This window comes from Acomys russatus, chromosome 27 (assembly GCF_903995435.1).
Source record: "Acomys russatus chromosome 27, mAcoRus1.1, whole genome shotgun sequence".
Classification (NCBI taxonomy): domain Eukaryota; kingdom Metazoa; phylum Chordata; class Mammalia; order Rodentia; family Muridae; genus Acomys; species Acomys russatus.
In genome coordinates, this window is record NC_067163.1 from 7,160,084 (window position 1) to 7,182,118 (window position 22,035).

A 22,035-nucleotide genomic window follows, 5' to 3' on the forward strand; every position below is an offset into this window, starting at 1 on the left:
GATGTGGTGTATTAGACCTGTTGACTTGCCTATGTCGAACTAATCCCTGCACTGCAGGGCTAAAGCCAACTTAGTCAAAGTGGGTAACCTTTTTTGCCTCTATTCTGATTATAAGTAATTTTTTCAAAAGCTTTATTGATTTATTATGTATTCAATGTTGTATCTGCATGTACAACTACACACCAGTAGAGGGCACCAGATCTCATTATAGATGGTTGTGAGCCACCATGTGAGTGCTGGGAATTGAACTCAGGACCTCTGGAAGAACAGGCAGTACTCTTAACCTCTGAGCTATCTCTCCAGCCCCTGTTTATAAGTAATTTTATTGTGCACTTTTAGATATATGTTCATCAGGGATATTGGCCTGTAATTTTCTTTTTGTTGTTGTGTCTTTACCTGGTTTTGGCATAGTGACACTGGCTTCAGAGAGTCTGGGATGCTCCTTGTATTACTATTTTTAAAAAATAGTTTAAGAAGGACAGGCTGTAAGCTGGGCGTGGTGGCACACGCCTATAATCCTAGCACTCAGGAGACAGAGGCAGGTGGATCGCTGTGAGTTCGAGGCCAGCCTGGTCTACAGAGTGGGTCCAGGACAGCCAAGGCTACACAGAGAAAACCTGTCTCAAGAAACAAAACAAAACAAAAACAAAAAAACAAACAAAAAGGACAGGTTGTGGATCTCTGAATGTGTAGTAGAATTCTGGTGTGAATCCATCTGGTCTTAGATAGTTTTCAGTTGGAAGCCTTTTTATTATTTCATTCTCCTCACTTGTTATGGGTTGGTTTTGGTTTTTTGACTTGCTACCAGTTTAATTTTGATGGTTTGGCTGCATCTAGAAATTCATCCATTTCTTTTAGGTTTCCAAACTAAGTAAGTACAGACTTATAAAGTATTCCCTTATAATATTCTGAATTTCTTTGGTGTCTATTGTAATTGAAATAGAATTATGCAGTGAGAAGTTTGGTTTCTTTAAAAACTCAACTATGGTATGTGAAATTCCAGGTGTAGTATATGGAGCAGCTTCAGCTGCTAACTATGATTTATCTTGTGCCCTAGGAGGGGTGTGATTTTTGCCAGCTGCAAATAGCTTACATTTGGAATTCGGGGGACTCCTGGGCGGGTATAAATGCGAGAGCCCCGAGAGGGCCTGTGGTGCCTGCTACTCTGCTTGTTGCTGCCCCTGTTGCTGCTGGTTCCTGGTGTTGTTTTTGCTATTGCTGGATTCCTGATTGCTGGTATTCTGATGACGAAGACTGGACTTGCCCAAAGGAACTCTGTGCCCCTAATCAGCAGGAAGTAGTCTAAAGAGGTCCATGTCCCCTTTCCCCTCCAGCGTTCTTTCTCAACCACCTAGGGAGTTGGAAGGGATTGGGATGGAGAAGAGTGGTAGTTATAGGAACCAAAATAAGTAGCCAAAAGCTGATTATGGAATGACATCATCTTCCCCTCCTTTCCCTACCCCAGTTACCCGCCTCCTGTGCCCTCCCGTGCCCTCTCGTGCCCTCCCACTCTCAAGTTGGTAGCCTCTTTTATTTGGTTATATTTGTTACTTATATGTGTGTATACACAACATATATAAAGAGAACCTGCTGTGTCCACTTTTGGTGTCTGTGTGTGTGGTTTCAGGGCTGGCAGCTCTGCGCTGGACAAACCAGCGGGAGAGGCTAATTCCCGATCTCCCAGCAGTCATTGTTACCTGTGGTTCTTTGTCTAGGGGCAAGACACCGAGAAATCTCCTCTTCTCGTGTTAACATGTCCATTGACACTGCTGTTGTTGTGATCTGCCTATGCAGCCATTTATAGGAGAAACTGGTTCATAGACGAATCCCTGGTTCCATGACTCTCACGATCCTTCTGCCCCCTCTTCGGTGATGTGCGTGGAGGAGGTGTGATGTGAGAGTGTCCACTGGGGGCTGGGCTCTCTGCATGTGTCCAGCCGTGGCCCTCTGTGTGGCCTCCATTTACCATAAAGATAAGCTCTTTTGACGAGGGCTGATTGGCACACACTCAGTGTAGGTGAAAAGACTGTGTTGCTCTGTTGGAGGCAGCTGGGAGGCCGAGGCTCTGCTCAACATTTGCCTTTTTTCCTCTCCAGGTGGGCGGGGACAGGACGGAAGCCCTGTCATCACCTTCCCCGACTACCCAGCCTTCAGCGAGATCCCAGACAAGGAGTTCCAGAATGTCATGACCTATCTCACCAGCATCCCCAGGTAGGAGCTTCTGCAGCCACAGCTGCTCCCATGCTGCGTTCTGTCTGACTGACACACCAGTGTCCTGGGTCACGGTGGCACCTCATCGAGGAAAGGGTTCACAGCTCAGAGGCCACTGTTACAGGTCCTGGGCCTGTCCTCTTCCCATGAACTACTTGGCATTGTAGTAATCCCGGCACAGGATCCCAGGCTCAAGTCCAGCATGAGCTACTAGTGAGAATTATTGCAAGAAAACAAAATAGAGTCACTTCTCTCTTTTAAAACATCTCTAGTCGTTGTTCATTCTGGGCTCCACGGTGAGCGAGTCCTTGTCTCCGTCCTTGGGAAAGGCTCCCTGTGGTCACGCGTGTGGAAGAACACCCTCTGCAGCTGAGGCCCAGTGAACCCCAGAGCCTGGTTTCCATTCCAGTCTGGTCATCAGTCCCAAGAGGTCACCGGCCTGCAGGGGAGAACTGGCCTGAGGTGACTGCTGGAAACCACGAAAGCAGAAGTAGCTTCAGCCACTTCTGTGTCTTGGTTCTTATATTAGTCAAGATCTCCTCTAGGGACAGACCCATAGAATGTCTATTAAAAGAGGATTTGTCAGATCGGCCTGCACGCTGTGATCCAGGTGGTCCAGGAATGGCTGTCTCACGTCAGCAAGGCCCAGCACCTGGGAACTGTTTGATTTGTGGCAGAATGTCTCAGTTAGACTGAGGGACTGGAGGATTCCTAGAGAGCCGCTTGCCTGTCACAGAGCTGAGGGAGAAGCTAGAGAAGTGGCCCTGTTCCATCTGAGACTCGCTCAGACATCCAAGGAGGGGTGGCAAGTTCAGAGTGCAGAGCACGGCCTGGCTAGGAGTGGGTGAGAGTGGGTGGGTAGGGTTAAGGGTGGATGGAGTAGGGGAAGAGTAAAACAGCCCCTGTGTGTCCCCAGAAGAGGAAGAAGATCCACTGTGCCAACGGATGTAAGACTGAGCCAGGAAGTAGAGCTGAGCCCAAGCTGGCCCTGAGGAGCGGGGGACCACCAGGCTCTGTAGGTGTAGACAGTTCATGGGTTTCTAGGTCAATACTCTTCTGTGCCTGCTATTACCAGTAGCCCCTCCCCCACGGTCTCCTCTAGCAGCTCCCTCCCCACCTCCACTGTTCCCTTGGCCATTACCAGTAGCTCCACTGCCTCCACTGTCCCTTCAGTGACTGTCAGGGGTCCTGCCGCTCTGGCTTGTCCTAGCATGTTAGGACCCTGCTAAGTACACTTTGGGCAACTGGAGCAAGTTTGACAGGATATAGGAGAGAAATGGAAGACAGGCAGAGGGTGGCCCCGACCTCGCTGGCCCCTGAGACCACAGAGGAAGCTGGATGACGGAAGTGGGAAGCGTGTAGATTGTAGCCCACCATGAGAGGCCTGAGTGTGCTGCTGGAAGTGGCCCAATGGCGAGGAAGAGGGCGCAGACAGCAGACTCGTCTTCTCTGCCCTTGTCTGCCATGATCCTTTTCCTCCTCCAGGCTGAGCCAGTGCCAGCAGAGCCCAGCAGGAGAGGCAGCAGCCCTCACCGAGCGCCTCTGAGTGCCAGGCAGTCTGCACTCACCCACAGCCTCCTCTCAGGGTTCTGGAGCTGCCCTCCCCCACCCCATACCAGCCATGGCAATCTCCAGCCTCCCTGACCACCTCCAGGTCCGAGGAAGGCCGCCAAGGAGACTTGCATACTCATTCATGTGTAAGTGCGCACACGTGCGCGCGCACACACATACATGTACTCTCAGTCACACATGTACAGGCTAACATACACACCCATGTACTAATGCACTTACACATGCTCACACTTACACATTAACTCATGCGTGCTCTTACATATGCACAGGTTCACACCTGTGCTCCCCACATGCACACTCTCACATGCACTCAGCTTCCTGTGTATTTCCACTTGTGTTCACATATGCATGCTCATATACACTTGTGTATGTTCATGCATTCAGATGGAAGTTTCCAAGGAGTGTAAGTGTGTGGGTAGAGAGAGTGCACCCATGCTTGCGCTAAGCCGCCGCCACGCCTGCGTTAAAGACGCAATCTCTGCTTCTTCCTCACCAGAAACCACAGAGAGGGACTGGCTAACCTCCAGACTGCTCACTCCCACGCGTGGTGGGCAGCATGGCCCCAGTCTCAGCTTCCTTTATGTCCAGCAATGCTTTAGATCCCCCATAGTGTAAATCGGCCAATGCACCTGCCTGTCAGCAGGGAGTTGTGAGGTCCGAGCTTTCATGCTAAGGGCCCCGCGATGGTGAAGAGCCATCACTAGAGGAGTAGGTTTTTATTTTCTGTCCCCTGTTGAGGACAGTTCCTAAATGTCACCCTCGAGCCTCGTGTGTCCAGGTCAGTTCTACGGCTGTCATGAAACATGACCAAGAGCAACTTGGGGAGGAAAGGGTTTATTTTACTTATATTCCCATATTATTGTTCATCACTAAAGGAAGTCAGGGCGGGAACCTGGAGTCAGGAGCTGATGCAGAGGCCATGGAGGGTGCTGCTTACTGGCTTGCTTCTTATGGCTGCTCAGCCTGCTTTCTTATAGCACCCAGGACCACCAGCCCAGGGATGACACCACACCACACCCGTGTGCCACACACACACACCATACCACATACATTTGCCACACATATACCACACCACACACATGTGACACACATACCACACCACACACGTGTGACACACACACACCAGCAATTTCTTTGTGAGCTGTGATGAGCTCTGGTTCTGAGCACAGACCAACTCAAGTCTTGAGGAGTTCAATAGAACTCAGAGAGGCCTTCTGTGGAAAGACCATGGCTCTGGGAGACTGAGGGAAGGGCGGGTAGGAGGCTGCTTAGCCAAGATGGCTGGGAGGTGGGTATATTCAGGCCATTTCCGACAGCAGGGTCCCTGATTTCACTTCTTCTCTAGTGTTCAGAGAAAGGCCGATTGAGCCCAGTAGCCGCTGCAGAACCGTGGCTTCCATTAGTCTCCTTGTCCTCCAGAGCCAGGAGGACTTTGATCATATAGTGTCCCTCTGCCCTCCCCCAACCCATATAACACCCACCTGGTGCCCCTCTGCCCTCCACCAACCCATAGCATGTACCTGTGCCTCCAGAGAGGCTTGAGGCTGGGGACATCTACCCAGAGCCAGGCATACGTAATAACACGTACAGGTGGGAGGGGCCACCCTGTTCCATGACCCCACCCCTGTCCCTGCTCAGAAGAGACCAGGTCCTGTGTGTTTCAGAAGAGTCTAATGAACCAGTCAGTCTGCTGACTGGCCCCATGCCTCCTGGGCCAATGCTCTAAGTAAGCCCCTGAGCCCACAGGAACCAGCCAGGGAGCCCAGGGAAGATGGGTACCCTCAGGACGATCGCCTTATTGTCCTGGAGCTGTCCTAGGGTCCTGGCTGGGTCCTTGCAAACTCTGTTCCTTTATGCTCTCAGGATGCTCTAAGCAGCCAGTTGCCACTTCAACCTGTGAGGCCTGGGAACTTGGTAGGAGGCCAAGGGTAAGGAACAACCCAGCTCCAGCCCCCTCCTGACTGCGCAGCTTCATGCTGGCCACAAGAGGGCGCCATTACTCAAACTATTGTAAAATCTCACCATTTACCATGCGCCTTATGGCTCAACTGACCTGCTCTATTTTCACATACATTTCATCCCCCTTCCGTTCTTATAACTAGTAATTTGTAAATCATATACATGGTGCTCCAGGATCTGCTTTTAAACGCCAGTGTCACTCAGGAAGGACGAGACATTTCACACACTCTGAGAAATCACAGGAACATGTCCTACTGGCCAGAGATGTTCTATCTGTGATGAACTTATCCTGTGACCCTTGGGCCTCTGCTTGCCTCACCACTAGCTGCCTCTCTCCAGGCCCCCACACCCTCTCCTGAGGTCATGTTCTGGTTCCATCCAGGCGCCACAGGGGGACACATCACACTTGTGTCCTCCTCCAACTATGAGATGCCAGCATACACTGGGTTTAGCCCATGATTTCCGATCTCTGGCTACTGTACCCCAGCCCCAACACTCACTCCTGCTGTTTGGCCCTTGGATGTTTACCATTATCCCATGATAACAGTTCTTCTACTTATGTGAGCAATGGGGTTAATTTTTCCTGGGGAGGTGACACCAAAGGGACCAATGAGAAGCCAAAGAAAGATCACATCCACATCCATCTTTTCAAAGTGATGAACTGAGTGACCTTACAAAACAGCTGCATCATAGCAAAGGCACCGTCTCCCCAAAACCATGTGGAGCTGGGACAGGACTGTGTGCAGTGAGGGTGTGAGGAGGCATGTAGTAGGGAAGGAGTGCCTAGAATCTCAGGTGAGAGTCCAGCGATCCCCTCGCTCTCTCCAGCTATGAGGGAGAAGCAAGCCTGACCTTGTGAGGGCGTCCTGCGGGCAGTAATAGTTGCTCTGATCTAAAGAGGGAGGCAGGCATGCCACACCCAGGGAACGGTGTTCCCTCACTGATGTCAGGGACTTGGCACGTTTGACCTCTGCTACTCCAAACCCACACGGGATGGAGTAGGTCCCCCTGATGCCCCTGATGCTGGTTCCCACGCGGGATGGAGTAGGTCCCCCTGATGCCTCTGATGCTGGTTCCCACGCGGGATGGAGTAGGTCCCCCTGATGCCTCTGATGCTGGTTCCCACGCGGGATGGAGTAGGTCCCCCTGATGCCCCTGATGCTGGTTCCCACTGAGCTAGGCCTTTGAGGAAATATGAAGCTGTAGGACAGACCGAGGCCTGCGTTTGCCATTCTGATTGCTGTTCCTGCCAGTGGCACTGTGGTTAGACCTCACACGCCTTCAAAACTAAAGCAGCAGTGGCCATAGAGAAGGTTCTGGCAAACTCCAAATTCCTGAAACAGCCCTTGTGAGACCTACCACCCAAACCCCTTTTTTCTGAGACAGAGTTTCTCTGTATAACCCTGGCTGTCCTGAAACTCTCTGTAGACCAGGCTGGCCTCAAATTCAAAGATCCACCTGCCTCTGCCTCCCTAGTGCTGGAATTAAAGGTGTGCGCCACCATGCCCAGCCCCCACTCTTTAAATAAAGTGAGCCCATGGATCTCACATTAAGCTCATGAGCCCACCTGGGAAGTCCCCCCTCCCTTGCATGACCTTGTTGAATGGAGTGTGTCAGCCAGGGAGGGTTTTGAGGTTTCAAAGGCTCAAGTCAGCCAGGCCCAGTGTTTCTTTCTTCCTGATGCCTGTGGATCCAGGTGTAGACCTCTCAGCTACCTCTCCAGCACTGTGTCTGCCTGTGTGTTACCATGTCTCCCTGCCATGATGACAAGGAACTAAACCTCTAAAACTGTAAGCCAGCCCCAATTATAATAGTTTCCCTTTATAAGAGTTGCTGTGATCATGGTGTCTCTTCACAGCAACAGAACTCTGACTAAGACAGAACTTGGTACCAGGAGTGGGGGGTTGCTGTGACAGGCCAGACCATGCTGCTTTTTGGCAGAATGTGGACTTTGGGACTTTGATTAGGAACACAATTGACTGCTTAGAGCAGCGCTTGATGGACCATACTAGTAGGAGCATGGAAGACAATGGTGCTGAGAACAGTGTAGATCATAATGGTGCGGCTCCAGGGGTCTCAGAGGAGAAGAGTCTTAGTAAGTGGCCTAGAGACTGTTCTTGTGATATTTTGGCAAAGGATATGGCTGCTTTCTGCCCTTGTCCAAATAATCTGCCTGAGGCTAAATTGAAGAGCCTGGGGATTAATGGTGTTGGCAGAGGAGATTTCAAGACAGCCTAGTGTTGACTGTGTTGTGCGGGCAGGCTTATGCAGATCTATAACGAAAAGGAGCAAGCCAGTAAGCAGCCCCCTTCCATGGCCCCTGCATAAGCTCCTGCCCCCAGGTTCCTGCTCCGTTTAGGTTCCTATCCTGACCTCCTTCAGTGATGAACAGTGATAAGGAAGTGTAAGCCAAATAAGTCCTTTCCTCCTCAACTTGCTTTTGGGCATGGTGTTTCATCACAGCAATAGTCACCCTAAGATGGTATTTCACATGTAATAATATTTTTCACTCAAATGGACTTGTGTGAGATCATAGTTTCACACTAATGCAGGACTTTAGAAAATCCAGACATTTAGCGTGAGTGCAGGGACAGAGCTTACTGGGTGGATGGGGGGGGTGGTTTAGGAACATTTTGTGCCTGTGTGTGGCCAACAGCAACTACCTGTGCTTTCTTGGGCATTTGCACAGATGCACACAGGAAATGGCAAGCTGGCTGTAGGGTCGCAAGCTTCTGCATTAGCCTGGGGCGGGGTCAAGGACCCTGGGCTGCACTGTGAAATTTGTTCCCCTAAAAAAAAATGTTCTGGCTTTGGAAACTCGCTAGGGCCTCGGATCTAGGGCCTATTGTGCAATTGTGAAAGGGTATCTTTATGTGTGTATGCATATGTGTGTGTGTGTGTGTGTATTGGATGCATGTGTACATATCCATGTATGTATATGAGCAAATGCACATGTGTGTAGAGGCCAGAGGTCAAGATCCAGTGTCTTCCTCAATCACTCTCCACTTTTTTTTTTTTTGCATCAGGGTCTCTGTCCCCAAATCCGGTACTCACTGATTTGGCCCAGCTGGCTGACCGTGAGCCCCAGGGATTCTCCTGTCACACTCTCCCCAGTTCTAAGCTTATAAGCAGGCACTGCTACGCCAGCTTTTTTCACATGTGAGTTTAGAATCCAAGCACAGGCCTTCATACCTCATGGCAAGCAAATTTACTTACTAGCCATCTCCTCAGCTCCCTCATGAGGGAGTTCATGGGAAATGTGAGACTGGAGAAAGAGGCTATGATTCCTCCATAATAGAAATTGCTCTGGACCAGGTGTGGTGGCGCACACCTTTAATCCCAGCACTCGGGAGGCAGAGGCAGGCAGATCTCTGTGAGTTCGAGGCCAGCCTGGTCTATAGAGCGAGTCCAGGACAACCAAGGCTACACAGAGAAACCCTGTTTCAAAAAACAAAACAAAAAAAATGCTTCTGGAAAAGGGGGAAACTGAGTCAGGCTGTGCTGCACTGTGAACTGATCACTTTAGCCACAGATACCACTTTCACTGGATTTGCATGTAACTCTAGTGGCCCCAGCAGGTGGATGCAGAGGGGCCGGAAGTAGCCGCAGTGAGTCACAGAGGAGTAGCATCTCCCCTCATGTGTACCCCTTGGTGCTGCCTGCTATTAAGAGGCCCTTCAGGTTGGCCCTCTATGGGTGTTCCTCAGACTACTGATTTAGGACTGGAAGCATGCAGCTGCACTGTATGGATTGAGTCTTCTGTGGACGGTGACGTCCCATCATCCTGAGCCTTGTCATTCTAGAAAGGGTTAGGCTTGGGTGCCTAACGCAGAGCTACAGAGGTGGACCCGGGGAATTACTCTACAGTAGAGGAGGGAGGCAGGAGGTGGGCTCCTGGCAGTCCAGCGGTCCCATGGCCTTAGGGCTTCTGTGATTGTACATAAGTTCCATGCACCATAGGGAAAGCGCCTATAACACTGAGGGGATGGTTGGAGGCCCATCAGCCAGGCATCTGTCAGTGGTCTCTACTCCATGTGGCCACTACAGCGCTGCTACCTCCCTGTCTGGATCTGGGCTGTGCTGTGCACCACATGGTACAGGTGAGGCCCGGATAGTTGGATTCACCCACCAACCATTAAATGCCACGGCAAATTGAGCAAAGGCCAGTGTAGCGCCGTTCAGAAGGGGTACAGCCCTCATACTCCCTTGAGGTGTAAGACGCCTCTATTGCCCAGGCCAGAGCAGTTTACACTTCTTCAGGCCCTAGCCCAGTGGAACCAGCTGGGCGGATGAGAGGGTCTGCAGTCCTGCTGAGCCAGCAGCAGCAGAAGGCTGCTTGAGAAAAGACTTTCTTGTACATGGACATTTCCCCAAGAGTATTCTGCATGTCACCGAACATGTGGCGTTTTCATTCCGCTGTGCACTGGGTGGTCATCAGCACACTGGTGTGTGCTTTGCATGCCACTGTCACGTTGCTTCCAAGACTTAGAACGGTCTATTGATGCAGACGTGACATGCAGCTTTGCCGACTGCATAATTTATAGTGCAGTGTAGAATTCTGACTTTCACTTAAGTACAGAAATGGCTTGCTGAGAATCGTTCATAGTTTCGGAAACCAGGCACTTAGAGCCGGGGCCTCCGCCAGCCTGGCTTGTTCCTGTCTGTGGAGGATTGGCTGACAGCAGTGGCTGCTGGCATCGCACAATTGGCGGGCATGTGAAATTAGCCAACAGAAGCACACCTCCCACTTCCACCCTGTGACTCAGGCTTCTGCCGCCAGGCTGAGCTGAGAGACCGAGGGCATGCTACACAGCTGCACGATGCTGCCCTGCCTTTATCCCAGATGTCTCTGCTGCGGCGGGCGAAAGCTCACACCACACACCCCACTGACATCAGGGAGCCTTCACAAGCCTTGGAGATTTTCACCCAAAACCGTGATGTCATCAGGAGCCATTTTTTAATGTGGATGAACACAGGACCTCAGATGTTGGGATTAACGTGATGTGTGGGTCCTGAAGCTTGTTTTGGTGGTTTGATCAGTTGTCCAGGCACGGAAAGATGTGGCTTGGTGCTTGCGGTGCAGCAGGATGCTACTCTGTTCCAGGAAGAGGGGTTTCTGCCGACCTGCAAATCAATGCTGAGAAATAACAAATGGAAAATATCTGTTCTCCTTTACATAGAAGTCCTGAGAATTGCAGGGTGGGGCCACTTGGGCCTTCGGAAGCCTGGTGCTCTGCTGAGACCCCCTCCCTGGCATATGCTTTGGCTTGCAGAGATGGCATGGGATGGTGGGGTCCCTGATGTCTGTGGAAGCCAGGTTCGCTGCCAGTGCACGCTGACTCCAAGTGTTTCTCCTTGTTTCAGTTTGCAAGATGCTGGCATTGGATTCATCTTGGTCATAGACCGAAGGCAGGACAAATGGACCTCCGTGAAGGCGTCGGTCCTGCGAATAGCCGTGAGTACCTCGTGGGGCCCTGCACACCCCTGCAGGGTGACTGCTGGCTGCTTTTCTTTCTAGTCTGTGTGGAAGGCAGGGGTTAAGGAGTCTCCCAGTGTACCTAGTCAGGGGTAGGCTGAGCCATACCAGGCCCAGAGGGCCTCTTGATCTCTGGGCATGTTCATTTTGCCAGGGGGTCCCTCTTAGGGATCTGTTGTGGGTCTCTGAGTAGCAGAAGGTGGAGTTCTGAGCAGAGGTTCTGCGCATGTTGCCTTCAGGCTAGAAGTTGGATATTGAATTCAATTCCTGTTTCTAAGCAACTCTCTCCGCTTTGGGCTGTTTGTCTTAAACTTTTGTCCTGAGATGTGTTGGTCCTCATTAGCAAGCACTCACAGCGTGCAGAGACCCTCAGTTCCAGGGACCGTCTGCAGCCCCTGAAGTTGCAGACTTGCTGTCAGTTTCAGCCTGCAGTTATTTCAGAACAGTGGGACTAAGGCAGCAGCAATCCCATCTCAGCAGCTGTTCCACCCACCCACAGACCCGATATGGCCACTTCATCCAAGACGAGTTCACCCACACTGGCTGTTTCACCTGTCACCATGAAAGACCCAACATTTGGTTGGTCACCAGCACCATGGACGTGGGGCTGGGATTGCTCAGCTGCTCCCAGGGTCTCTGGGCAACTGATAGCACAGTGTCAGGTTCTCCTGCTCCAAGCCAGGCTTTCACAGCTGACCTTGGCCTCCCCCCACCCAGGAGCTGCTGGGCTGCTAGGTGCCACAAGAAACCCGTCCCTCGTTAAGAAAACTAGAGACTCCATGTGTGCTGTGGTGCTCTCAGCTTACAGGCCAGGCAAAAGCCTGTCTCTCAGGGTGCATCATCCTGTGACCACCTCGTGCAGCTCTGCGGGGTTACCTAGGAGTGAGGGGCTCCCATCTCCCTCATCTTCCCCCACACATAGGCGTCCTGTCATCATTCGTGGGAAATGATAAGAATGCCTGGCCTGGGTCTCCAGGCACGGGGCCATTACAGTCACTGTCCCTGTCCCAGGCTATGGCGGGTGCTTCTGGTGTCCCGTTAACTATGGACAGATGTGTGTCCACACCAGCATTTCCAGTCAGATGGGTATGTACAGGATGCTGGGACAGGCATCTCCAGATCCAGTAGGAGGAAGCCTAGGTTGACTGTGTTGTCAGGACAGGGTCTTTGAAGCGGGCTAGTCCTCGGGTGACAGCACCAGGCTCCTGCCCATCTGGGCCCAACAGCAGCATGCTTCCCCCTCCCTGGCTCTTTCAACAGCATAAAGAAGCCATCAGGACAAGTTTTGCTAGTGTGACTGGCAGGAGTCAGTGTGGCCCTGACTTCTCTGGGGTCCTGTGATGAGCCCGAGCCCTCAGAGCTTTCCTTCACGTACCTCCACCTGCACTGTCACTACCCAGCAGCCACCTGGGCAACCTCTGCTCCTTCACCCTCTCTTGCTCATCCTCAGTCAGAGGCAAAGCTCCCTTCTCCATGCCTCCTCTTTGCTTCTGCCTTTACAGAAGTGCAGCTATGCGCCTGCATGCATCCAGCAGGCCATGCCTTCTTCACACACATATCGCGTGTACTCACCTGGTCATAGGTATGGAGGGACCATCACAGTGTGTGTGTGGGGCGGGGGCAGTGAGTTGTGTGTTTGGGTTTTTTGTTTGTTTGTTTGTTGTTTTTGGTTTTTTGAGACAGGGTTTCTCTGTGTAGGCTTGACTGTCCTGGACTCACTTTGTAGACCAGGCTGGCCTCGAACTCACAGCGATCTGCCTGCCACTGCCTTCCAGGTGCTGGGATTAAAGGCATGCGCCACCACTGCCCAGCTGTGATTTATTTTTTAACTCATATTTATTTGCTCATGTGCTGTGGCATGTGTGGGGGTTAGAGGACAACTTGGGGAGCCTTCACCTGCTGAGCTGTCCACACTGTATCTATGGGCCACTCCAGGTTAGAAGGTGCGTTTCCAAATACACAGCATTTTCCCAGGAAACACAGAAGTTCCATTTCAAGATGGAAGCAGTCCTGCAGCTCTGCGCTGCATGCGGCATTGCTGCCTTGCACTCCCTGGTTCCAGCTGGGCTCCTCTTGCCATGTGTGAGTTAGCTTAGAACAGGTAGGTTTCTGAAGCTGCCTGGCCAGTCTTTAAAACTTTGCTTTGTGAACACAGTGGCTGTAAAGAAAGAGTTTGACTTTTATTTTTACGTTGTCGTTTGTTTTCTGTTGGTTTTGTCTGGTTTTGAGTCAGGGCCTCACTCTACAGTTGAGCCTGAGTCAGAGCTCCTGACCTTCCCAACACTGGAATCGTAGGTGCACACTGCCGTGTCTAGCATTCACTGACTCCTACAACGTGAAACAGGAGTCTCAGCATTTGCCAGTGTTAGGAAATAGCAGAAGTTTCCAGTTATTCCAGGACTTTATCCCAAATGTCTTTGATCTCCAGCATTTTTCTCATTATAGGAAATGACCAATGGTATCAACACAATTCCACTAGGTGTTCTAAGCAACTACTGTAGGCCAGGCCTGGGGCAGGCCTGTAAAAATGAAGGAAAAAAGGACCCAAGAGTGTACAGCCAAGCTGGGTGTAGAGTAGAGAGAGAGAAAGTTGCTTAGTGGGTCCTGGGGTGACAGGCAGCATGCAGGAAGATGCTGAGATCCCCAGAGTTGGGGCAGGAGCTACAAGCCAGTTTGTTGCTGGTCTAGCTAGGAACCCCGGAAAGGCTCTCTGAAAGCGCCTGCTGTGTGTGTGTGGGTAAGGCACAGAAGGCGGGGCCGCGTGGAGAGCTGCGGGTTGAGCATGTCTCCACTCCTGCAATGAGGAACACACTCTTAGCCTCACTAGCTGGAACCCAGGGAAGGGCGGCATGCTAGGAAGTGAGGGGCTGCACAAGGGCTCAGCTGTCCTCCCTCTGAGCTTCTGAGGGTCACCTGGCAAGGAACCCTGGTGTGGGCATTGTGGGGTACATACCCAGGGGTCCGCAAATGGGAAAGCCTCCAGGCACCACCCACACACTGCACATTGCTGTGAAGCCAACCCAGCATGGCTCCTCCGGGATCCTGGCTTCTGAGTGTATGAGAAGCAGCCTATAGTAGGCACAACACCCAGACTGGGTGCTCCACAACCACTGGGTTTTGGGGTCCAGGTAGTTTCAGGGAAATGACTGCTTCAGCCAGCCAGGGCCCCAGGAGGCCTACCAAACAGGCCCTCTCGGGGTGCCACAGAAGCAAGGAAGCCTAAGGGGCTTCTGCCTGCTGCCTGCCGCCTGCCGCCTGGGTTCCTGCTGAGCAGCACTTACATAAGCCTTGGGCTGACTGCTATTCTTAGCCGCCATCTGTGCTGCCTCGTGAGTTGCATTCCCTGCTTTGGGGTGATCTCTTTCCTTTTTGATGCCTCCAGCTTTGCTTGGAAGGAGAAAAATAAGAAACTAGAGGAGCCAAATTTCCAGTCTCCCTAAAACCTCCATCAGGAGCCAAGCGTGTGTCCGTGTGCCCATGCATGTAATGCTCCAGGTTCCTGGTCTCCGTCAGTGAGCAAAGTCAGAGATGGCTGGCTCCAGAGCTGTGAGCCCAGGTGCCTCCTCACTGCAAAGTAGTTGGTTTGAAGTTTTGAGTTGCCATTCTCGCAGGGATATAAAACCCCCGAGTAAACACTTTTAGGAGCTCTGTCAACATGGCGCCCTCCCCTGCTCTACTGTGTGTGTTTCTGTCTGTGTGTCTCATGTGTGTGTGCACTAACCCTGAGGATATCATCATAGAGAATACATGTTTATACTCATGGGTGACCTAGTCCAAGCTAAATCTATGCCCAAGCATATTTCTCTCAAGGAAATTAATTTTGTGTATGTGTATTGTGAAAATGTGTGTAAGAGACTGTGTGTGAGTGGGTGAGGAGACCAGAGTCCAGGACTCTTCCTCATTACGTATTCTTTGAGACAAGGTCTCTTGCTGAACCCAGGTCTCTGATCCAGCTAGACTGGCTGGCCAGCAAGTCCCAGGAACCCTCCTGCTTCCAGTTCCGAGGTGCTGCATTTCAGGCGCGCGCCGCCATTTTCTGCATACTTCCTTGCCCCTTCGTTTTATGTGCGTTCTGAGGGATTGAACTCAGAGCCTGCACTTGTGTGGGAAGCGATCTTGTAACTGAGCTGTGGAACCTCCAGGTTGCTCAGCCCACCCAGGGGCGAGACTTCCTTTTGCTCTGGGACTGTGCAGTCTGTGAAGAACAGTCTGCAGGCTGGTACAGCTCTGCAGAGATGAGGTGGTGTAGGTTTGAGTTGCTGAGAAGGCGGCTCTGGATGTTTTCACTAGAGCAGGGGGGCAGCTGGCTGGGCTGCCTGTTAGCTTGAGGTCACCCCAGGTGATGTGGGTCCATCCATCTGTCCTTGAGCCTGCTCATGAGGCATGTGCTTTGGTGAGGCTCATCCGGACTCTGTGTGACCTCTGTTGAGACTCCATTTCCTTGATTTCAAACTTAGGGCTCACTGCACACATGGTAGAATGCCTGCGTCATGCTAGCGCAGATCTCTGCACATGTGGTGGAATGCCTGCCTCATGCTAGCGCAGATCTCTGCACACGTGGCGGAATGCCTGCGTCATGCTAGCGCAGATCTCTGCACATGTGGTGGAATGCCTGCGTCATGCTAGCGCAGATCTCTGCACACGTGGCGGAATGCCTGCCTCATGCTAGCGCAGATCTCTGCACACGTGGCGGAATGCCTGCGTCATGCTAGCGCAGAGGCATCTGGTTAGAGGAAGGGAGATGTGGCTCTAGGGTAGTCACACTGTTTGTCAAGTCAGCACCTTTCCTCCAATATTTGCTATTGAAACATTTCAAGCTTACTGTGGATTTGGTAGGGTACTAAAGGGAATGCCACGTGTTCTTGTCATCACTGGTACTTTACCCATGTGTCTATTTGTGGGTATGTGTATATGGATATATATGTGTATGTGTGTGTATATATATATATGCATATATGTGTATGTGTGTGTGTGTATACATATGAATGTGTGCACAGAGAGACAAACACAGCTATACTTGTACACTTTCACATACACACACAGAAATATGCATATACACAGAGAAACTTGCCTTTCCCTTAGGTACATGCACACATGCAAACACATGAATACACAGAAGCATGCACATAGAGACAAGTGTACAAGCATGCATCATGTATGTACCCAGACACATATTCAGGTGATAATGTGTATGCATATACACAAAGAGGCACACATACGCATGTACACAAAGATACATGCATACAGACATGTGCATGCAGGTGCACATATACATGTGCACATAAAAGCATACAAGCATATGCAAAGGTGTATACACACATGGGTTCATGGACACTTGCACACTCACATGTACACAAATCCACATACATTCATATATGGGTACACTTGCACACAAAGAAACTTGCCTGGATCTACACCCCCACACATGCATACACATATGCACACGGATGTACATAAATACACACACATGGCAACACACCTGCACATGCATCCACATGCTGCTTGCTGAGCCCATTTGAGAATTGGTTTCCCTACTGTGAGAAGTTATCCTCCCATTCTCTGCTATGTGCCCACTGAAAATACAGCTGTGCTTTTGTGTGACCAAGATTCACAGTGGCAAAGCAATATCAACATTGTCACAATTATGGCAGGAATAATTGTCTGGGAACTTGAAGATACACTATTGAAACAGTCTATTTCCTAATATACTGTGTGTTCAGATCCCCGATCTCATCTATCTTCTTCTATAAGAAGTGCTTTTTGTATCTTCTGCTAAAATCCAAGGTCAGGGCCAATGAGGGCAACACCCAGTTCTGCCATCTCATTGGTCAGATTAGGTTTCCCTTTAGGTCTTATGATGCTGATGCTTGTGAAGGACGGGAGCCAGGAGCTTTGCAGAAACCCTCGACCAGAGGAGCGTGTAAAATGTCTTAGCTCCCAGGGTGAGCTTTGTAGTCATGTTGCCCCCTATAGGGAAGATGTGACAAGAGCCAGCTGGAGCTTCTGCTGAGCAGAAAGAACAGGTGCCAGCACCTGTGTGAGGTGAGCTGCGGACAGTAGAGACACCTGCTTCTCTGACGGTTTCATAGCGTCCCATTTTCCTAATGGTTCTGGCGCAGCGTCTCTCAAGTGTGTATAGCAGAGCCCACGTGTGGCTGGTTCCCTGGGTCTCACTGATGGCAAGCCCAAGAGAGCATGTTGCATTCTGCCTGTGGCAGACACAGCTGGTGATGGTGCGACTCCACCCTGGCATCTCGGTCCCCTGAGGCTGTGATTTATTAGTGCTGGTCTCGTTCATGCACCTGAGGCGAGTGTCTGTAAAACACCTCAGACTCGGGGGTTTCTGGCTGGTTAACTCTGAGATACAGATGATATTTTCATAGTAACTTTTGTTTGTTGGATGCTGTCAGACAAGAGAGGTTGGCCTGGTGTCAGCTGCTTTCCTAAGTACAGGACACAGGTTGGGCACACGTAGCTCTGAAGTTTGAGAAAGACTTGGACACTCCCTCATGTGCCACACAGAAAATATGTGACATTCTATGTTAGAAACATACTGCCATTTTACAATTCACAATTATTGAGTATTTTACAAAATATCAATTTAAATTCTCCCCTGTCCACTTCTGTGGTCTAGAAAGGAAGGTTTTACTTTAGACTTTGCCCAGCTATAAACACAGACAGCTGATTTTAGAGCTGGGGACCCTTGCTTTGCCGCTGTTTACACTACGTAGCCATTTGTGCACATCCCTAAGGCCTCCCCACATGGCTCGCATTTATTTTAATTTTTATACAGCTACTTACTCCAAAAATTCAATAGCTTAACAGGACCTACGCAGATAAAAAGAAGAGATAGTAGTGGCAAGTGACTGTGGAGGTCACTGCTGGCCAGTGGCCAGGGCACCTCACCCCAGGGGTCTTGTACCTGTTAGGGGTGTGCGGTGCTGTTTATCTTTGGGGGTTCAGCATCACCTTATCCTACGGAGTCAGTCTTCTGGGAGGAGTGGATCAGGGTGACAAAGCTAATTGAATCTTAGGGAAGTGTGACTCATAGTCACCTCGAGGAAAGCTGCCTGCCTTGACAGTGTCTCCTTAAATAGTGGTGTCCAATTTCGCCTCGAGGACAAGGCTGGAAGCCTTTGTGTTAAGCAGCCCAGAATCTGCCGTCAGCTTCTGCCTTTGCAAAGCTATGTCCGTCCTTGGTCCTTGGTCTGAGTACTTACCCTCCAGGGACAGTGTGACACTGGCATTGGCTGTGGACAGAGGCAGGTCCCAGCATCCTTGCCATGGCATGGCAGGGGGAGGCCAGGTCACCAGGGAAGGAGTATGAATTGAAGGGTGCTGTCTTCAGCAGGGCCCTCAGCAGGTCCCAGCACCCTGCTTCCATATCCCCTCAGAAAGAGCCCTGGCCAGGTGCCTTTCTCTCCGCATGCCTTGACTGAAAAGGGTGACATGGCAGGTGACAAGAACAGTACCACATTGAAGGCCCTGTGAGAACCAAGGGCACATGTTCAGCAGAAGAACCTTCCCTTCCAGGGCAAGGCCAGTGTCCAGTCTCCTGAACGGGAGGCCAGCCACAGTGACAGACACTGATGCTTACTGTCCTGGGCAGGAGGTCAGCTGTGGATAGACATCAGTGTTATGCCACATGACCTGGACTTGCTCTCTCTCTCACCCAAAATGAGTAATGAGGCAGGCAGCAGCTTCATTTCCCATTTTGCCGATGGGAAAACAGAGGCACTGACTTACCAAAGGTCAACCCCTCACAAGAGACAGAGGAATGCATGGAGCTAACTGTTCAAGGGCACGCACACGTGTGCGCATGCTGGGGGAGTTGGTCTTGGTTTCAGGGGCGACACAAACATGTCTTCTCACTTCTTTTTCCTTACAAGTCCATTAGTGTCCTGTGGCTGAAGTGACAAGCTTCCATAAACGGGGTGGCTTGAACAACAGAAACTTACACTCTCTCGGTGCCTTAGCTGTGGGAAGCCCCTGGCTCTGAGTGAGTCCATTCTGAGTATGGGGATTGAGAACTCCACACTGGGAGTAGAGCATCACTTAGCCCCAGCAATTATAGTATGCTCTCAGCTTTAGATTTTAAGCAGCAGCCATGCAGAAGCCTCCGTCAGCTGCGGCAGCAGGTTGGTTGCATGGCCCAGGGTACGCAAAGCAAATGTTCCAGGCCCTTCTTCTGTCTTGCAGGCGTCCTTTCCAGCAAACCTGCAGCTCGTCCTTGTTCTCCGGCCCACGGGCTTTTTCCAGAGGACTCTCTCGGACATCGCCTTCAAGTTCAACAGAGATGACTTTAAGATGAAAGTGCCGGTGAGGACTCCCTTGAGCTGTGTCAGCAGAACCAAGCTTAAGTGCATTCTTGGCGCATGGTAAACTCTCAAGGAGTGAGCTCCATTCTGTGGCCATAAATAAAATCCCACAAGATGCAGTTGGAAGCTACGCTCCCTCTGAGTTCCGGCTGTGGGAACTCTATGATTCCCCCTTCTCTTGAGCCATGCCACAACCCAGCTAGTGGACAGCTCCCAGTGGACAGCTCCATCAGAATACTGTAAGTCACCGGACTGTAAGTGCCAGCCCACGGTGAGGGGACACACCCCAAAGGTCCCAGGGAAAATGAGGGCTGATGAAGAGGACATGGATGTCTCCTGAGTCCATGGAAGGAACCTTAGCTGCCAGCCAGGCATGCGCTGGGCCCCAGCCAGGGACAACCCATCAGAGTAGGCCCTACCTTCTCTGCTGTCCCCAGCCAGCATGGGTCAGCCCCCTCCTATTGTCCACCAAAAAAGGAACCTAATGTTACTCTACTTGCCCTCTACAACCAAGACTCTGTAAAGTTCCTGAAAGCACTCACGCATCCTACAGGCCAGCAAGGCCTGGCTGTGGCCTCCGTGGCACCCAGGAGCTACCAAGGAGTGACCCTATGAGTCCATTTCTTTTTCACAAAGACAACAGGAGCACAGGGGTTGTTGCCAGGCTGTGGGAATCCCCAGCAGGGCCACCCAGAACACTTTTGGAGATGGAAGAATCTGGCCTGGTTGCTGTCCACAGTGCTACCTGCTGTGTCTCAGTCTTCGGTGACAGATAGCCTCTCCTCCCAGCTGTCTATAGCCACCGCCCACCCCTCATGACTGCTCTCTGCCCTCTGCTTAACAGGCGAGAGCTCCTCTCAGCAAACAGGAACAGTGGAGCCTGGCTTCACTACCCGCTTCTGCCCTTCAGAGTAATGACTAGAGAAAAGCGTCCATCATCGCCCAAGTCCTCAGGGGGTAACTGTGACTCAGAGTCATGCTTTATAGATCTGAGGGTAGCTGGCCCCAGGACGTTACTGTAGGAGGACACTGTACCCATTGCCCCATGGCACCTCCCACTCATCCAGCTAGAGGTTCAAATCCCAGTCCCAAAACTAGAACGGGAGGAGACATGGCCATAGCTCTTGCCTCTGTGCCCCCATGGATGTCTGTAGTAACACTGTGTTCCTCCCTCCTGTGGTCAGATGACAAGAACGTGCCTGGCCTTTTTCCACCTTTGCAAGTAAGCCACACTGACAACAGCTTTCCAGACCACCAGGCATCATGGAGAAATAAGGCTGGGGCCATCCACAGCAACATACGGTCTCTTCTGTAAAACTATGCCGTAGTAGTATGTCAATAGGGGTCAAACAAGCTTACAAAACTGTTCCATCACCTGCAAGTTCACAGACCAATCTTAGATAAATTCTAGAATTCTTGAAGGATTTGGCTTTGGCTTTTAGAAGGTATCTGACACCTTTTCCACTGTACTGACCTCAGGGCAAGAGGAGGCACATCCTTGGACTCCTCACCTTCTCTGTTGTGGTGGGAAATGTATAACACATGCTCTCTCTCTCTCTCTCTCTCTCTCTCTCTCTCTCTCTCTCTCTCTCTCTCTCTCTCTCTCTCTCTCACACACACACACACACACACACACACACACGCACGCACACGCACACGCACACGCACACACCAGCACTAAGGTTAAGGATGGAGGCAGCAGGTGCCTTGAGTTACTCAATCCATCTCTGGCTCCCTGGCCATGAGCCAAGGTTATTTGGCAGCATATGGATAAGTCTATGAGAAGAACCAAGAGAAAATGGAGTAGCTCAGTGGGAAATCTTTCCAGCTCGAACTGAGACTCCGATGCTTTTTCATCCAGCAGTTGTGCTTTAGTCGGGACTTAGCATCTGTGCCATTCTCAGCAGTGAGAATGCTTCCTTGCTAGGTGGTGAGGCTCCCAGCAGCCCTGACTTCTGCCCAGCAGTCACCAGAGTGTTTTCACTATCGTAACAGTCCAGGTTGTCTCTAGACACCCCCAGTAGAGAGCCCCCACTTTAAACTGACTCAGTGTTGAATAATATATGTCACAGTATCAAATAACCCCTGCGCCGAGCCTTTGAGAGCTTATTCTGTAGCGTCTGCCAGGCAGCCTACAAAGCAAAGTCTGGGTTTCCATCTAAGTGAGTAGAATAGCCTCAAAAATGGCAAAAGAAAAAAAAAAGAAAGAAACAGAGCTAGGCTGGCTGCTGTGACCACACAAAGTAGAACCTCTTTGGCATTGTCAGTTAGTCTGATGAGGTGGGAGCCTGGGGCTGCTTCTGAATTGATCCCGTCAGTATCTAAAATGATGTTTGTGGCATGCTCAGCAGGAGCAAGCATAAACTGCTTTCTTTGGAAGCAAAGCTTTATTCCCTTGGCATGCTGAGCTCCTTGATAGAGAAGTTACTGCCACCCATTGGGTATCTGTGACAGGCCAGGCACCCTTTGCAGGGCGTGTTCATGTCCAGTGGCCTCAAC

The 22,035-nt window shown here is 51.0% G+C and overlaps 1 protein-coding gene across 6 annotated transcripts in view; it reads left to right on the forward strand.

The window, feature by feature from the left end:
• Mcf2l (MCF.2 cell line derived transforming sequence like) overlaps nucleotides 1-22,035 on the forward strand; it is a 106,232-nt gene that overhangs the window by 54,304 nt on the left and 29,893 nt on the right. For all 6 annotated transcript variants that reach the window (XM_051170007.1, XM_051170011.1, XM_051170008.1 and 3 more), the window contains exons 3-5: nucleotides 2,097-2,211; nucleotides 11,107-11,197; nucleotides 19,418-19,537. In XM_051170007.1, the coding sequence (XP_051025964.1) occupies nucleotides 2,097-2,211; nucleotides 11,107-11,197; nucleotides 19,418-19,537 (326 nt within the window). The remainder of the gene's footprint in view (nucleotides 1-2,096; nucleotides 2,212-11,106; nucleotides 11,198-19,417; nucleotides 19,538-22,035) is intronic.